Below are 18,259 nucleotides of genomic sequence, written 5' to 3' on the forward strand. Positions count from 1 at the left end.
GCAATCGTAAACCATTAAAAATAATAATAAATAAATAAAAAGAAAAACTGTGGAAAGGAAAGACAAAAGTGGAGAGCATCATTTCTTAAAGAAACCTATACAGATTCAGGGGTTTGTAGATTTTTAGTGTTTAGTGTTTCTGGTTTGTTTATAACAGGGAAAATTGCCTTCTAGCCTATACATACATATTTACTTATACACATACACACACATACACACATGCACCAGTTAACCAGTATGTAATTCAGTAGAATGAGATTTCCCTTTCTTCTCACTATGATTCCATTTCAGAAGAAAGCCAAATGATAGCAAAGAAATCTTCCATCAGCCATATTATAAAAATTGTAATATACATTCTGGTGTGTAGTCTATAAATTCAATGTCTATAATTCTAATTCAGTGGCTCTCAACATTTTTGGTTTCATGAACCCCTTTCAGCCACAACAACAACAAAATGTGTGTAGACTGTCAGAATAATTTAATATACTACTCAAAATTTTCTTTTAGATTTAGTGATGAAATATTTTTGCCCCCCAAAACTCCAAATTAATATTTGTTAAATAATTCTAATTACAAGTCTAAAATTTGTTATATATATGTATATGTATATACATATATAATTAAAAAACATTCATGAATATTTTATATGAGATATTCTTTCAGCATTAAAAGAAGTAATACAGAAAGACTTCATATATTTATTTTACTTATCATCTGAAGGACTCTATATTATATTATTTGATTTTACAAATTTTGTTAAATATAAGTGAGATTTTAAATGAAATAAGTTACTACTTGGGAGATGTTTAATATAACATAATAATCCTAAGCCCCACGGTGGACCTTTTTATTTGAAGAAAGGTTCAAAATATTTCGCTTGACACCAAACACATTTTTAAATCTGGTTCCAGTCAAACTTATTTCTGAATTTTTACTTAAAATGAGTATAAAGTAAAAATGCTAATATACAAGTATGTGGTTGAAAATCATAGTAGAATTTTATAAGCTCTCCTGCTTATAAAAAAAAGGTGGAAATTCATTTTTTTCTAATTTAGCTGCCTACCTAATTAATGAAAATGAATAGCTAGTTATAACAAAATATTTGCTTTTCTACTGTCAAATGACAAGTACTATATTAAATATCCTTAAAGTTAAAATTGCATCTATTGCTTTGTTTTTATAATGTTTATTAGTGAGAAATTTCTCTAGAAGTAAGAGCTACCACTGACACATGAGCTAAACTCTGCTAAACTAACTAGTATTGCCAACCAGTTCATTTGAAAATCTGCCAGATAGAAGAATACTAATATAAGAAGAGAATAAGTTTAAACTAGAAAACAGGGTCTATACTTCAACAAGAGGCAAGATAAGGTTTGTTTCTGTGCAATGTTTATAATAGTCCATGATATTTTCAAGATAGTTTATAATGTACATGCCCAACAATCGTGATTTTCTAACAGTCTGGCTAGAAGAATGCTATTGTTCTATTAATCATATGTTATATTGATCACATGATTACACAGATGATGAGAGGTGACTCAGGAACTCAGGAACAGAGAAACTAGCAAGCTATTCTAGTAATAGTATATGGAACACAAATGAAGGTGTGGACATTTATTTAATCATCCATTGGGGATACATTTGCCCTATTAGTTTGGAAAAACTCCAGTGACAGGTTGCGAAAATACAAGGACACATTGCACATAATACAATAAGTGGTCAGGGTCTGAATGCCAAAATTATTGTGCACATGATCATGAAAATTTCATATCACTGCAGAAACAAATCTACAATACTTAAAACACACTTGTGGTCAGGGAGGAAAAGTATATTTGTAATACTGTTGGGCAATTACTTACTGCTTACAGGGTCACTAAATTTTTAGCATGAACCCCTTGGGCCATCATTGCTTTGGCTTTCTGAATCACTAAATGGGAAACGCTGCTGTAATTTTTTCTCATATTTTAGTCTTGTTTCCTCAGCAAGATTGCAAAGTCTTTTAGAGTAGGAACAATATCTTGTTTTTGTGTCACCCATGATTCCTCACATAGCACTGCATTCCTAATAAGTGCATGGCACTACTTGATTAATATGTATGAACAATACATAAGGTGCATGGAACATGGTAGTCATGCTTATGCTACTTCCTGATACTAGGAAAGGCTGAAGGTGGTAGATCACTTAACTTTGGGAATTCTGAGCTGCAGTAGGTCTGCACTGTCTGGAAGAAATATGGTGAGCCCCTGAAAGTGGAGAGCCACCATACTGCCTAAGGAGGACAGATCAGACCAGATCACAAAAAAAGGAATAAGTTAAAGCTTCTTTGTCAATCACTGTTGGGTCAAGATCCAAGAGTAGTCTCTATACCTCAAGCATAGACAAGATAGCAAAACAAATTTCTCCCCTCTTCTCATCCAAAAGGTGAGACAACTGAGGTTTAGAGAAGGATTTTTGGAACAAGTCATATTTACAGAATTATTTGATGAGAATTGATGTTCAGAATGATAACCCTGAGACCATATAGTTACTTGGAATTCTAGAGCTGGAAGAGGCACAAATATTTACTAAGTCCAGTCCTCTTATTTTATTTTTTTAAATTATTTTCTTTGTTTTCAGTGTTCTACAATCACTTCCATATAACTTAGCTTTTTTCCCCTCCCTCCCCCCTCACTCCTTGAGACAGCATACAGTTTTAAATAGGTTTTACACATGCATTCCTATTAAATGTATTTTCACCTTAGTCATATTGCATAGAAGAATTAAAATGAATGGGAGAAATCATAAAACGACCAAAACATAATACAAAAGAAAATGGTCTACTATATTCTGCGATTGAATTCCATGGTTCTTTCTCTGGATTTGGAAGGCATTTTGCCTTAAGACCATTGGGAACTTTTTAAGTCCTTGCATTGCAATGAAGTTCTAAGTCTGCCAGAAAAAATTCTTACACACTGTGGTTGTTGCTGTGTACAAAGTTCTCCTGGTTCTGTTCCTTTCACTCACCATCAGTTCATATAAGTCTTTCCAGGCCTCTCTGAAGTCTTCCTGTTCATCATTTTTTATATCACAATAGCATTCCATTACATTCATACACCACAATTTATTCAGCCATTCCCCAATTGATTGACATCCCCTTGATTTCCAGTTTTTGACCACCACAAAGAGTGCTGCTATAACTATTTTTCTACATGTGAGACCCTTTCCCATTTTTATGATCTCTTCGGGATTCAGTCCTAGAAACAGTATTACTGGGTCAAAGTGTATGAATATTTATGTAGCCCTTTGGGCATAGTTCCAAATTGCTTTCCAGAATGGTTGGATCAGATCACAGCTCCACCAACAATGAATTAGTGTTCCAACTCTCCCACATCTTCTCTTTTTTAGATCTAATGAAGTCACTTCTCTACTCAATAAACTCCAATGGATACTTACTACCTCTAAGATAAAATATAGCCTCCTCTGCCTGAAACTTAAAGTCACAACCCAGTCCTAACCTACCAACCTTCCCAGTCTTATTACATAACTCTTCCCTTCATGATATAATCTAACCAACTTGGTGTTCACACATGAGACCCTTACTTATCTCCTTGCTTTTGAACTAATTGTCTCCTTTTCCTGGAATGAACTTTCCTGTCATTTGTGTCTCTTACAATCCTTGTTATCTTTCGAGACTCAGCTCAAGTCTCACCTTCTACATAAAACCTCTCCTCATAATGATCTTGTACTCATTTTGCAAATACTATTATATATACATATATATATGTATGTATGTATGTATGTATGTATGTATGTATGTATGTATGTATTGTCTCACCCCATAACGTATAAGCACCTTAAGGGCACAGATGGGTTTTGTTTTTGTCTTTATATACCCAGTGTTTAGCATAATGTCTAGTGCTTGATCAATGAATTGAAGCAACACAGGAAAGAGATTTAAGTGAAAAAGTACCACTTCACTCATAATGGATTTCTTGTGATTTTACCTCTTATTTAACAGAAATATGAGTTCTGCTGGACCTGATGGAAGGAAAGTGATGAGAAGATGTGAAGGATTGGTAGATTCTCTTGTGCATTATGTTAGAGGAACCATTGCAGATTATCAGCCAGATGATAAGGTAAATCAAGACAAATCAACGAGAGACAATTCTTTGCACAAAGATTGTCATTGTCTTGGCATAAGTTATTCTCAGTAGGTGCTAGTATTTATATGTGGTCTTTTACTTGTGTGATTTGTCTAACTAAAACCCAGTATCCCAACCTCTTACACTGCTGACATGTACCTTCCTTTCTTACTAAAATATCTTTTCATGGGATAGTTAGCATCGTATTAACTGATCCCTAATAATCTATCAATCTAAATAATATTTTACATAGCACTAATCAGGGATACTTTCTAACATGACTTAACATTGACTCTTAACATAAGTATTTAATCCATAAACTGAGTCTGGAGATATAAATAAACAGGGAGAAAAAGATACGAAACATGATGAAGAAATATCTTGTACCCAGAGAAGTCCAAAGGGTCAATCTAGATGAAGAGAAAAAATCCATAACAAAGTCAAGTAGAGTCATAGGAAAAAGAATGTCCATGCTTCAAGGACTAGAAGAGAGCCTGAAAGAAATTAAATCAGATATAAAGTGCAATAAGTAGGGAGGAAAAAATGGCAAGAATAGTTAATACTTTGGAACATATAATGGTAAACCTTACTCAAGAATTGAACTCCCAGAAAATTAGAATTGGCCAAATTAAAAACAGTAAATCCATGAAATGACAAGAAATATTAAATAGATTGAGAAAATGAAAGATTGAGAAAATGAAGAAAATAAAGGTAAATAGTGTAAAAAAGCTGATCTAGAAAACAAATTGAGGAGAGATCATCTAAAAATCAGTGGACTCCAAAATCATGAAGGAATTTTAAAAGCTTGACTAGTAAATTTTAAGAAATTAATAACCTGTTTAGAATCAGAAGGCAAGATGAAAAAAAAAATCCAACTATTGCTATCCAAAACAAAACCTCAAGAGGAAAAGTGCCAGGAATGTCAGAGGCAAAATTGTCATCAAAGAAAAAGAACTTCAAACATCAGAAGTTCAAGTATCAACAAATTACAGCCAAGATCATATGAGATTTGGCAGCTTCTACCAAAGTGTACAGAAATTTTATATTTTCTCATTCTAAAAGACAAACAAAATAAACACAGTCAAGAACAACCTACCCTGAAAAGCTGAATATAATGCTAGAGGGGGGAAAATGAACCTCTAATGAAATAAAGGATTTCTGAGCATTCCTTTTTTCTAATAGTATTTTTTTCATAATTACATGTAAAGACAATTTTTAATATTTTTTTAAATTTTGAGTTCCAAATTTTCTCTCTTCTGCCCTCCCTGTATCCTCTCTAAAATGGTAAACAATTTGATGTAGATTATATCTGTGCAATCATGTAAAACATTTCCATATTAGTCATGTTATGAAGGAAGAAACAAGACAAAAGAAAAAAAATATGCAAAAAATAAAGTGAAAAATAGTATACTCCTGTCTGCATTCAGACTCCATTAGTTCTCTGGATGTGAGAACTCTGGATTTTTCCTCATTATATTGCTAAAAAGAGCTAAGTCATTCACAGTTGATCATCATACATTGTTGCTGTTATTGAGAACAATGTTTTAATCTGGTTCTGCTCATTTCACTTTGCATCAGTTCATTTATGTCTTTCTAGGTTTTTCTGAGAGCATCCTGCTAATCATTTCTTATAGCACAATAGTATTGCATCACAATCATATACTACAGTTTGTTCAGCCATTCTCCAAATGCTGGACATCCTCTCAATTGTACAAATAAGTCCTTTCTCCCCAACCAGCCTTTTTTAATCTCTGTGGGATACAAATGTAAGAGTGGTATTGCTAGAACAAAAGGTATGCAAAGGTATGCCTTTGAGCATAGTTCCAAATTGTTTGCCAAAATCTGACAAGGCTACTACAATCCCATCAGAAGTTTGAAACTTCTAGTTCATACATAAAGTCCCAATCCAAGAAATAAAATGAAGAATGAGTGGACAAACAAAAAAAAAGTAAAGAATTATTGTGATGTCAGGGTTGCCCAAGATTCATACTCTAGAAAGGAGAATAATTCCAAAACACCTTCAAGCCAATCCTCAAAGAGAAAATACAGCTTGTCTGTGAACTAGAATTCCTAGAAGAAATTAAGCAAAAGTTCCTAAAGAGTTGAAAAGGTCCTATTTGAGGAATGATTAAAATTAGGAAGGAGTTGGAAAAGAAATGTCAGCTAGAAATGACAGTTTCCAATAGAATTGGAAAGAAAATTAACAGCTTAGCACAAGAGAACCTGATGCAAAAACAGTTTACTTGAAAATTATAATGAACCAACTAGAAGTTAATTTAACAAGAAACATGAAAGCTAGTTCAAAAATTGAAAAAAATAGATGAAAATAAAAGCTATATCACGTCAAAAATTGATCTGGGGGAAAAAAGTCAAGGAAAGAGAATTCAAGAATTCTTGGACTACTTGAAAGTGATGATTTAAAAAAATTTAACTCTGATTATCATATTTCAAGAAATAATGAAAGAAAAATGCCTATGCATGTTAGAACAAGGGATAAAAATGAATATATAAAAAAATCCACTAGTCATTTCCTAATAGATACTCTAAAATGAGAACTCTAAGATTTAAAGCTTCCAGGCAATAAAAAAACTAACAACAACAATTCTGCATGTAGCTGGAAAGGAAGAATGCTCAGAAACTATAGCCAGGATCACACAATATTTAGTAGCTGCCACTAAAGGGGCAGAGAACATGAAACATACCATTAAAAAGAAAAAACAACCAAAAATAATCTACCTAGCAAAATGGAGTATAATTCTTCAGGGATGATAGAAGGGAGGGCAGATTGGGGCAGGGAGTAGTCAGAAGGAAAATAATTTTGAGGAGGGACAGGGTGAAAGGAGAGAGAATAAAATAAACCTGGAGAGATAGACTGTAAGGAAGTACAGGTAGCAATAGTAATTGTGAAAAAAAAATTTGGAAGCAAATTTCTCTAATTAAGGCCTCATTTCTCAAACATATAGAGAACCGAGTCAAATTTGTAAAAATCAGAGTCATTCCCCAAGTGATAAGTAAGTGATGGAAAGATATGATCAGTTTTCAGATGAAGTAATCAAAGCAATCTATAGCCGTATGAAAAAATACTTTCACTATTGATTGGAGAAATGCAAATTAAAACAATTCTGAGGTACTACTCTCATACCTATTAGATTGACTAATAGGACAGAAAAAGTAAATGACAAATGTTGGAGGAGATTTAGGAAAAATAAGACTTAAAAGTATTATTGATGGAGTTGTGAATTGATTCAAACATTCTGTAGGTCAATTTGGAATATGCCCAAAGGGCTATGAAACCATGCATATCCTTTTGATCTTGCAATATCTCTACTAGGTCTGTACCCCAAAAGAGTTAAAAACAAAAACAAAAAGGAAAGAGACCTATATGCATAAAAATATTTATAGCAGCTCTTTTCTGAGTGTAAAATTAAGGGGATGCCCACCAATCAATTGATGGGAATTAATGAACAAATTGTGGCATGTGATACTGATGGAACACTATTGTACTGTAAGAAATGATGAGCAGGATGCTCTCAGAAAAACCTGGAAAGGTTTGGATGGGCTGAGGCAAAGTGAATTATACTGTGTACAAAGTAACAACAATAAGATGATCAGCTGTGAATAACTTAGCTATTCTCAGCAATACAACAATTCAAGACAACTCTGAAGGATTTATGATGAAAAGTGCTTATCCCATCCCTAAAAAAGAACTGATAGTATGTGAATGCATATTGAAGCATACTTTTTTACTTTACTTTTCTTAAGTTTTTTCTTGTTTATATTTTCTTTCACAACATGAGTATTATGGATATATTTTGCATTACTACACATGTATATCCTATACCAAATTGCTTCCCTTCTCATTGGGAAAGAAGAAAGGGAGAGAACTTGGAAATCAAACTTTGAAAAAGTAATGTTAAAAATTATTTTTTCATGTAACTAGGGAAAAAATAAAATACTAAATAATTTTTAATAAGTTTATTTAATTTTAATTTTAAACATTTACTTCCTAAGTTTTAAGTTTTCTATACAAGACTAATGTAAAAATATGTTTAATAGAAATATACCTGTAGAGCCTATATCAGGTTGTATATCATCTAGGGGAGGGGGAGAAAATTTAAAACTTCTGGAAGTAAATGTTCATTTACTGTGTATAATGTTGTCCTGGTTCTGCTCACTTCACTAAGCATCAGTTCATATAAGTCTTTTCAAGATTTTCTGAAGTCTGCCTTTTCATCATTTCTTATAGCACAATAGTATTTCATTACATTCATATATCATAACTTGTTCAGTCATTCCCTCAATTTCCAGTTCTTTACTACCACAAAAAGTGTCACTATAAATATTTCTATACATGTGGGTCTTTTCCCCATTTTTTTTATCTTTTTGGAATACAGTCCTAGAAGTGGTATTGTTGGGTCAAAGGGTGTGCATATTTTTATAGTCCTTTGGACATAGTTCCAAATTGCTCTCCAGAATGCTTGTATCAGTTCATGACTCCACCAACAATGAATTTGTGTTCCAATTTTCCCACATCTTCTCCAACATTTATCATCTTTCTGTTGTGTCATGTTAGCCAATCTGATGAGTGTGATGTGGTACCTCAGATTTGTTTTGATTTTCATCTCTCTAATCAACAGTAATTCAGAGCATTTTTCATATAACTATAGATAGCTTTAATTTCTTCCTCTGAAAACTGTCTGATCATATCCTTTGACATTTATGAATTGGGGAATCACTTGTAGTCTTATAAATTTGACTCAGTTCTCTATTTAGAAATGAGGCTTTTATCCAAGATACTTGCAAAAATTCTTTCCTCAGAGAAGCCTGGAAGGACTTGTATGAACTGATGCTGAGTGAAAGGAACAGAACCAGGAGAACGTTGTACACAGCAACAACCACAGTGTGTGAGAAATTTTTCTGGTAGACTTAGTCCTTCACAGCAATGCAAGGACCTAAAAAATTCCCAATGCACTCTTGAGGCAAAATGCCTTCCACATCCAAAGAAAGAACGATGGAATTGAATCACAGACCATTTTCTATTGTGTTATGTTTTGTTTTATGATTTCTCTCATTCATTGTAATTTTTCTATGCAACAGGAATCAGGTGAAAATGAATTTAATAGGAATGTATGTGTAGAACTAATATAAGATTGCAAACCATTTTTGGGAGGGAGTGGTGAGGGAGGGAGGAAGGAGGGGGAGGCAAGGGAAAATATCTAAGATACATGGAAATGATAGTAGAAAACTGAAAACAAATAAAATAATTTAAAATTAAGATTCCCAGTTTTCTGCTTCCCTCCTAATCCTGGTTGCATTGGCTTTGTTTGTGCAAAAACTTTTCAATTTAATCAAAGTTATCCATTCTGCATTTCATAATGTTCTCTATCTCTTATTTGGCCATAAATTCTTCCATTCTTCATAAATCTGACAGATAAACTATTCCTCACTCCTCTAATCTGCTTATAGTATCACCCTTTATATGTAAATCATGTACCCACTTGGACTTTATTTTGGTATAAGGTGTCAGGCATTGGTCTATGTCAAACTTCCACCATACTATTTTCAAGTTTTCCTAGCAGTTTTTGTCAAATAGTGAGCTCTTATCCTAGAAGCTGGGGTCTGTGGGTTTCTCAAACAATAGATTACTATGTCATTGACTACTGAATCTTGTGCACCTAGCCTATTTCACTGATTTTCCCCTCTATTTCTTAGCTAGTACCAAGTTGTTTTGATGATCACTTCTTTACAGTACAATTTAAAATCTAATATGGGTAGCCCACTTTCCCTAGTGTTTCTTTTCATTAGTTCCTTTGATATTCTGGATCTTTTGTTCTTTCAGATGAATTTTGATATTATTTTTTCCAGCTACATAAAATAACTTTTTGATAGCTTGGTATGACACTGAATAAATCAATTCAGGTAGAATTGTCATTTTTATCATATGAGCTCAGCCTACTCATAAACAACTGATGTTTTTCCAAATATGTAGAACTGACTTTATTTGTGTGAAAAGTGTTTTGTAAGTGTGTTCATATAGTTCCTGTGTTTGTTTTGGCAGATAGATTTCAAAATATTTTATAATGTCTATAGTAATATTAAATGGGATTTCTCTTTCTATCTCTTGCTGTTGGGCTTTGTTAGTAATATATAGAAATGCCAGTGATTTTTGTGGGTCTATTTTATATTCCGCAACTATGCTGAAATTGTTTATTATTTCAAGTAGTTTTTTACTGGATTCTCTAAGTATTTCATAATATCATCTGTAAAGAGTGATAATTTAATTTCTTCTTTGCCTTTTCTACATCCTTCAATTTCTTTTTCTTCTCATTGCTAAAGCTAACATTTCTAGTACCATATTGAATAACAGTGGTGATAATGGACATCCTTATTTCATCCCCAATCTTATTGGAAATGCATCTACTTTATCCCCATTACATATAATGCTTGCTGATGGTTTGGGGTAGATATTACTTATTATTTTAAGGAAGGCTCCATTTATTCCTATGCTCTCTATTGTTTTTAATAGAAATGGGTTTTGTATTTTGTCAAAAGCTTTTTCTGCATATATGAGATAATCATATGATTTCTGTTTTGTTGTTGATATGATCAGTTATGCTGATAATTTTCCTCATATTGAACCAGCCCTGCATTCCTGGTACAAATCTTACCTGATCAAAGTGTATTATTCTTGTGATAGGTTCACATTTACAGTTAAGATTACTATATATGTCTTTCTCTCCATCCTATTTGCCCCCCATTTATTCTTTTTATTTCTTCTTTCTCTCTTTCCCACCTCACTAGAGTTTTGCTTTTCACTACCACCTCCATCAGTCTTCCCTCCCTTCTACCAACCCCTCTCCCTTTTCTTTTCCTTTTCTCTTAATATTTCTTCCCTCCCTTCTAACCACCCTCTCCCTTTTTTTTCCCCTTTCCCCTCCTACTGCCTTTAGGGCAAGTTAGATTTCTATACTTAACTATGTTATTCCCTGTTTGAACCAAATCTATTAAGACTAAAGTTCAAACAATGGTCATTTTCCTCTACTATAATGTTTTATGCCTCTTCATGGGATGTAATTTACCCTTTTCTGCCTCCTCCTTTCCTCTTCTCCCATTACAATACCTTTTCACCCCTTAATTGGGTTTTTTATCATTACATAAGTTGATTTATATCCATACCTTCTGTCTATGTATAGCTCTTTACATGTTGTAATAAAGATCTAATTCTCAAGAGTTACAAGTATCATCTACCCAGGTAGAGATGTAAACAATATGCCCTTATTGAATAACACATTTTTTTCCTGTTTACCTTTTAATGCCTCTCTTGAGTCTTACATTTGAAGATCAATTTTTCCATTGAGTTGTGATCTTTTCATCAGGAAGTTCTGGAAGTCCCCTATTTCATTGAATGTCCATCTCCTTGCTTGAAAGATTATGCTCAGTTTTGCTGAGTAGTTGATCCTTGGTTGTAATCCAAGCGCCTTGACCTTACAGAATACCATGTTCCAAGCACTTTGATCTTTTAATGTAGAAGTTGCAAGATCCTGTGTGATCCTGATTGTAGTTCCCCAATATTTTCATTTTTTTTTCCTAACTGCTTACAGTATTTTCTCCTTTACCTGATAATTCTGGAATTTGACTACTATATTTCTTGGTGTTTTCAATTTGGAATCTGTTTCAGGAGGTGATCGGTGGATTCTTTTGATGACTATTTAACCTCTGGCTCTAGGACCCTGGGGCAGTTTTTCTTTATAATTTCTTGTTAGAAACTGTCCAGGCTCTTTTTTACATCATGACTTTCCAGTAGATGAATAATTCTCAGATTATCTCTCCTGTATCAGTTTTCCAGGTCAGTTGTTTTCCCATTTTCTTGTATTTTTCATTCTTTTGTTTTTATTTGACTGTTTCTTAATGCCTCATAGAGTCATTAGCTTCTATTTGCCCAATTCTAATTTTTAATGAATTGCTTCCTCCAGTTAGTTTTGTGCCTCCTTTTCCATTTGACCATTTTACTTTTTAAGGAGTTGTTTTCTTTAGTGATTTTTTTTTCCATTTTGTCAATTGTATTTTTAAAGAAATTGTTCAATTTTTCTTCTACCTCTCTAATTTGACTTTTAAAATCCTTCCTTAGTTATTCCAAGAAGGCTTTTTGGGCTTGAGGCCAGTTCATATTCCCCTTTGAGGTTTCAGATATGGCTATGGTGACAATGGTGTCCTCTTCTAAATATGTATTTTCATCTTCTATATCCCCATAATAAGAATGTATGATCTTTGCTTTTCTAAGTTGCTTTTTGCTCATTGTGTTTGCCATTTTCCTGGCTTTTAAAGTAGGATCTCTGCTTTTGGGGCACAGGACACTCTGTCCCACACTTTTTGTGTTGGGGGATACAGGTCTCTTTACTGGTTTTGTATTCTGTGGTCACTGTTTGTGGCAACTGGAATTTGAATAATGCTATAACTTACCTGGTGCTGAGCTAGACCTAGCTGGTTAGTGCCAAGGCCAGGTGAGGTTGTTCTGAGTTTTCCCAGGGTTACATTGCGGCTCACAGACTGAGATGTGGGAGAGGAATAGACATCTCTTCCTCCCCCAGGGCTGTGCTAGAGCTTGGGTAGGCTCAGCCTCTGGTGGATGCCTATCCACAGTGCAAGTGGTGGTTCTCTATGCTGATGTTTGCCGATTGCTCTGGCTGTATGAAGGCATGTAAGGGTCCTGGTATTGGTGCTTTCTGGCTCCACCACCCGGGGCTCAGGATCTCCTGCTGGTTTGCTGAAGTGTGACTTGCTGCTGACTTGCCTGGACACCTCTCATCCTGTACTGGTTCCCTTCAGCCACAGCAAGAGAGACCTCCCCTGTTAATTTCCCCTAGCTTCCTGAGATAAAAAACTGCTGCACCTCATCTTTCTGCGGACTCCACTGTTCCAGGATTTTTCTGGGGGCAGTATTTTCTGGGTTTTTCAAGGTCAGTAAAGGAGAGTGAGAGCAACTTACTGCTCACTCCAACCTCTTGACTCCTGGAAGTCCCAATAAATTTTTTTTTAAAAAAAAAGAATCCACCAGTTAACCACATGAACAAAATTCCAAAATGAAGAATTTTCAGGAATATCATATCCAAAATCCAGACACTCCAGGTCCATGAAAAAGATAGCCCCAGCAGCTAGAAAGAAAATATTCAACAGTGAAGAGTCACAATTAGGATTACAGAAGGTTTGGCAGCAACCACATAAAGGAAGGAGATTGGAATTTGATATGCTCAAAGGCATTTATAGCCCCATAAAAACTTATAACTTTACTGTTCAATACTACAAGTTATTCTACAAAGAACAAGGGTGGGTATGGGTGTGGGTGAGGTAAGGATAGTTTTTTTAATGAAAAATAACTTCCAATCATTCTGATGAAAATAATAGCATTGTAGAGACATTTTTGAAAAGCTAACACAGGTGTCAAAAGAAACATGAAAAGCTAAATACATTTGAGCAATTGGAAGGGATGATGCAATGTTGAAGTCTTTACATTATAATTGGAGAAGAGATAAATGTTCAGAGCCCCAAAGGTCATAAGGGGAGTTAAGGCAAAGGGCCTGGGAGTGGCTTTATTATATTTGGATAATCTTAAAATAAGAGGGAGAAAAAGGAATACACCACAGAAGAAATGGAGAAGAAAGAGAGGAATCTTATTATCTCACACAATGAGTATTCACAGGTGGAAGACTATATACAAAGAGGAAGGGGTGAGGAAAAGAGGTGTCATTTGAGACTCACTTTTATCTGAATTGGTCAAAAGAGGGTAGAACATATACATTCAATTTTACAGGAAACAGGAAGGAACTGGGGGGGGGGGGAAGGATAAGAGGGAATAGGTTCATGGTGGGTTAGTCATAAGCAAAACAAATTCAGACCTTAGCTTAGATCATAAAAAGGGATTTAAAAGGAAATAAAGAAAAACAGAATTTGTCCTTTATGGATGGCTCAGGGGAAGAGAGGAGGGGCAGGGGATATAAATAGATTGCATAGAGCATAGAAGATTATTGCTGTACTCATTCTTCCTCAAATGCCACTCTTCTTTGTAAAGAGGATGTTGAGGGGGAAATGAAGGAAAAGCATTAGAGAATTAGATGAATAAAAACACACAATTTGTAACTACAAATGTAAATGGGATGAACTCTTGCATGAGACAGAAGAGAGCAGAATTAGGGTTAAGAAAAAGAAATTCACATGAAACATACATATTCACACAGGGTTAAAATAAAATATATTGTGCTTCAGCTGAATTAAAAAACAAATAGCAGGGCAAGAATATCTAGCTTGGGGTAGGGGGTTGTGAGCAGGTATGAATTTCAGGATTCATGTGATTCATTATAATGAAATTGCAGGATGATGAGATTCCAGAAAGTTTGATGAAGTCCAGATGATAAATGATAAGATGGCTGCCCTGAGAGCTCTCCTTACATAGAAGATCCAAGAGGTGCTCTCCCTTTTCCACTCTCCTCTCTCTCCAGTCAGCAGAAGGGACAGGCTCCAGTAGCAGGGAGCATTGATGAGATGTAGGCTAAATAACAAATTATAGAAACAATTGACAATAGATAGCATCAAAGAAAATGACACAACATACCAATATATGTGGAATGCATACAAAGCAGCCTTTAGGGGAACAGTTTTCAAAGAAGAAAATCCACAAGAAGGGGAAGGAAATAAACATTTATTAGACTCCTACTATGTGCCAGGCACTATGCTAACTGCTTTAACTATTAACTTATTTGATCTTCACAACAACCCTGCAGGATAGGTGCATTTTTACCTACATCTACATTTGAGGAAACCAAGGTAGACAGTGATTAAATGACTTGCTCATAGTCACAAAGTTAGTAAGCTTCTGATAGATTTGAATGCAGGTCTTCCTACCTCTAGTTCTAGTGTTGTAACCACTGCACCAAGAATGCTTTGAATGACTAATAATTAGCAAAATGCAAACCAAAGCAATTATGAAGTTTCAACTCCCCTTTATGTTGAGAAAAAAGAAGGAAAAGAAGAATGTGAAAATTGTAGGAAGGGTTTCAGGACAACAAGCTCACTGATGCAGTGTGGGTGGGGCTGTGAAGTAAGCTAGGCATTCTGAAATGTCATTTGGATCTATTTCCAAGTCGATTGTTTTTCCCATGGGGTATTTTACATTTTTCTTCCATTTCTCTTCATTCTTTTGAATTGTTTGATTCTTGATATCTCATAGAGTCATTGGCTTCCACTTGCCTAATTCTAACATTTAAGGTATTGTTTTCCTCAGTTAGCTTTTATTGTCTTTTCCATTTGGCCAGTTGCACTATTTAAGGAGTTGGTTTTCTTCTGGATTTTAGTATCTCCTTTTCCATGTAGACAATTCTGCTTTTTAAGCAATTTTCCAAGCTGTTGACTCTTTTTTTCATAATTTTCTTTCATCATTCTCATTTTTTCCCCAATTTTTCATCTACCTCTCTTATATGATTTTTAAGCTCTTTTGGAGTTCTTCCAAGAGTTCTTTCTGAGCTTGAGACCACTTTCCATTTTTCTTTGGAGTATTACCCTTAGATATTTTGACATTGTTGTTTTCTTCTGAGTTTGTGTCTTGGTCTTCTCTCACCATAAGAACTTTCTGTGATCAGATTCTTTTCTTGCTTATTTTTTTTGGTTGAGGGAGGGGAGCTTTTTCCTTTCTTTTAAATTTGAGCTCTGCATCTGGAGTAGAAGGGGCACTATCTCAGGCTTCTGGTACCACTGACTGCAAACCCTAGCTGTTTATCTGGTGATTTGCTGATGTTGCCCTGATGCTCCTTGTATCTGGTGCTGTATTGAGGGGAGAGGGTAGGGGTAGCTGGTGTTGCTAGAGTATTTAAGTGTCTAGCAGCTTTCTTGTTGCTGAGCTGGGGTCCTAGTGGTGGTGTTTGGCATGTGCACCCAGTGGGCTGTTTCTGTGTTTCCCTGGGGCTACACTGAAGCATGTGGAGTTCTGGTCACTGGAGGATGCCTGTTTGCCCGGAACTAAGCTGGTGATTCTCAGAACTGGAGTCTGCTGGTTCCCCTGGTTATGCTAAAGCACATAGGGGTTCTAGTGTTGGTGTTTGCATGCTCCATCACACTGGGGCTTAGGATCTCCTGCTCTAGGAGCCCTTAATGTTAGCTAGGGTTCTAAGGGATATTTGTATCACCCCTTTCTCAATTCGATGCAAATAGTTCATCTTTTTATGTTTCAACTCCTGTCCTGGTATTTCAAAGTTTCTATTCAGCTCTGTTCGCATCAGAAATTCTTGAAAGTCCTCTATTTCACTGATGATTCATGTTTCCCCTGTAGAATTATACTCAGTATTGCTGGGTAAATTATTTTTGGTTGTTATTTTTTTAATGGTATGTTTCATGTTCTCTACTCATTTAGTGGTAACTGCTTAATATTGTGTGAGCCTGGCTATAATTTCTGAGCATTCTTTCTTTCTGACTGCATGCAGAATTGTTATTATTATTGTTGCTGTTGTTACTCTTATTTTTATTCTTATTATCCCATTCTTCTCTTATCCCCTTCCCCTCCTACTCTCCTGTAGAGTAAAATAGATTTCTAAATTCAGTTGCATGTGTATGTTATTCCTTCTTTGAGCCAATTCTGATAAGAGTAAAGTTCATTCACTCCCCCAATCTGTCTCCCATTTTGTATCATCCCCATCTAAAATAAATTTCCATATCCAATTGAATGTATATGTTATTCCTCTTTAAGTCAATACTGATGAAAGTAAGGTTGATTCATTCCCTCTCACCTCCCCCCTCTTCTCCTCTACTTTCAAAGCTTTTTCTTGCCTCTTTTATGTGAAATAATTTACCCCATTCTACCTCTCTCATTCTCCCAGAACATTCCTCCCTCACCCTTGAATTTTATTTTTGAGATGTCATACCTTCATATCGAACTCACACCTTTTCCCTCTATTTCTAGTCTTCTGTCCTTCTAACTGTCCTAACAATGAGAAAGGTCTTATTACAAGTATCATCTTCCCTTGTAGGAATACAAACAGTTTAACCTTGTTATTTCCCTTTCTTGTTTACATTTTTATGCTTCTCTTGAGTCTTGTATTTGAAAGTCAAATTTTGTATTCAACCCTGTACTTTTTATCAAGAATGCTTGGAAGTCCTCTATCTCATTGAATATCAATTTTCCCCCCTCAGGGATTATATTCAGTTTAATTGGGCAGGCAACTCATATTTATAATTCTAGCTCCTTTGTCTTCAAAGATATCATATTCCAAGTCCTCCAGTCCTTTAATGTAAAAACTGCTAAATCTTGTGTTATCTTGAATGTGGCTCAACCATACTTGAATTGCTTCTTTCTGGCTATTTGCAATATTTTCTCCTTCAAAACTCAGGAATTTGGCTATAATATTTCTGGCAGTTTTCCTTTGGGGATCTCTTCCAGGAGTTGGCAGGTGGATTCTTTCCATTTCTATTTTACCTTCTGGTTCTAAAATATCAGAGCAGTTTTCCTTGACAATTTCTTGAAAGATGATGTCTAGGCCCTTTTTTTGATCATGTCTTTCAAGCAGCCCAATACTTTTAGATTATTTCTACTGAATCTATTTTCCAGGTAATTTACTTTTCCAATGAGATATTTCATGTTTTCTTCTCTTTTTTTATTCTTTTGGTTATGTTTTATTATTTCATCATCAGGTTTTTCCTCTAGATTTCTCAATGCATTTATCATGTGGGTTTTTTTTTAATCTTGCTTCAGCAGTCTCTAGCAAAAGATTACGGCTTTTAGTGGTCATAAGAACCTATTTCCCACAGGTTCAATATATCAAAATTCACAGCTTTTACTTTAATACCATTTCTAGGAAGGTTATGCCCGCAGAAGTTGAGTTTTTACTATACTTGATATATACTTCACATTTGTGTGTATGTGTATATGTATATCCATTTCCCCCTAATCCACAGTAGTATGTAACTTCCCGTTTGGTTAGGAACTGTTTCATTTTTGTCTGTTATGTACCAATACAGTTTTTGCATGTAGTAAATAAATATTTGTTTAATTAATTGAATTTGTAAACTGTTAGAGCTTATACTTATGTAATATGACCTTCAAAATCTTAGGATTATCTCCATGCCATTGTGAGGCATCAGAATAGAACTTTAATGAA

General features: G+C 34.8%; 1 protein-coding gene across 1 annotated transcript in view; it reads left to right on the plus strand.

Annotated features, from left to right (window-relative positions):
• The window catches only part of PKP2 (plakophilin 2), a 117,239-nt gene that overhangs the window by 82,185 nt on the left and 16,795 nt on the right, over positions 1 to 18,259 (plus strand). The window contains exon 7 of the mRNA XM_072654339.1: positions 3,998 to 4,115. Coding sequence (XP_072510440.1) covers positions 3,998 to 4,115 — 118 coding nt within the window. The remainder of the gene's footprint in view (positions 1 to 3,997; positions 4,116 to 18,259) is intronic.

The sequence above is a fragment of the Notamacropus eugenii genome, chromosome 3, assembly GCF_028372415.1.
Source record: "Notamacropus eugenii isolate mMacEug1 chromosome 3, mMacEug1.pri_v2, whole genome shotgun sequence".
In the NCBI taxonomy this organism is placed as follows: Eukaryota; Metazoa; Chordata; class Mammalia; order Diprotodontia; family Macropodidae; genus Notamacropus; species Notamacropus eugenii.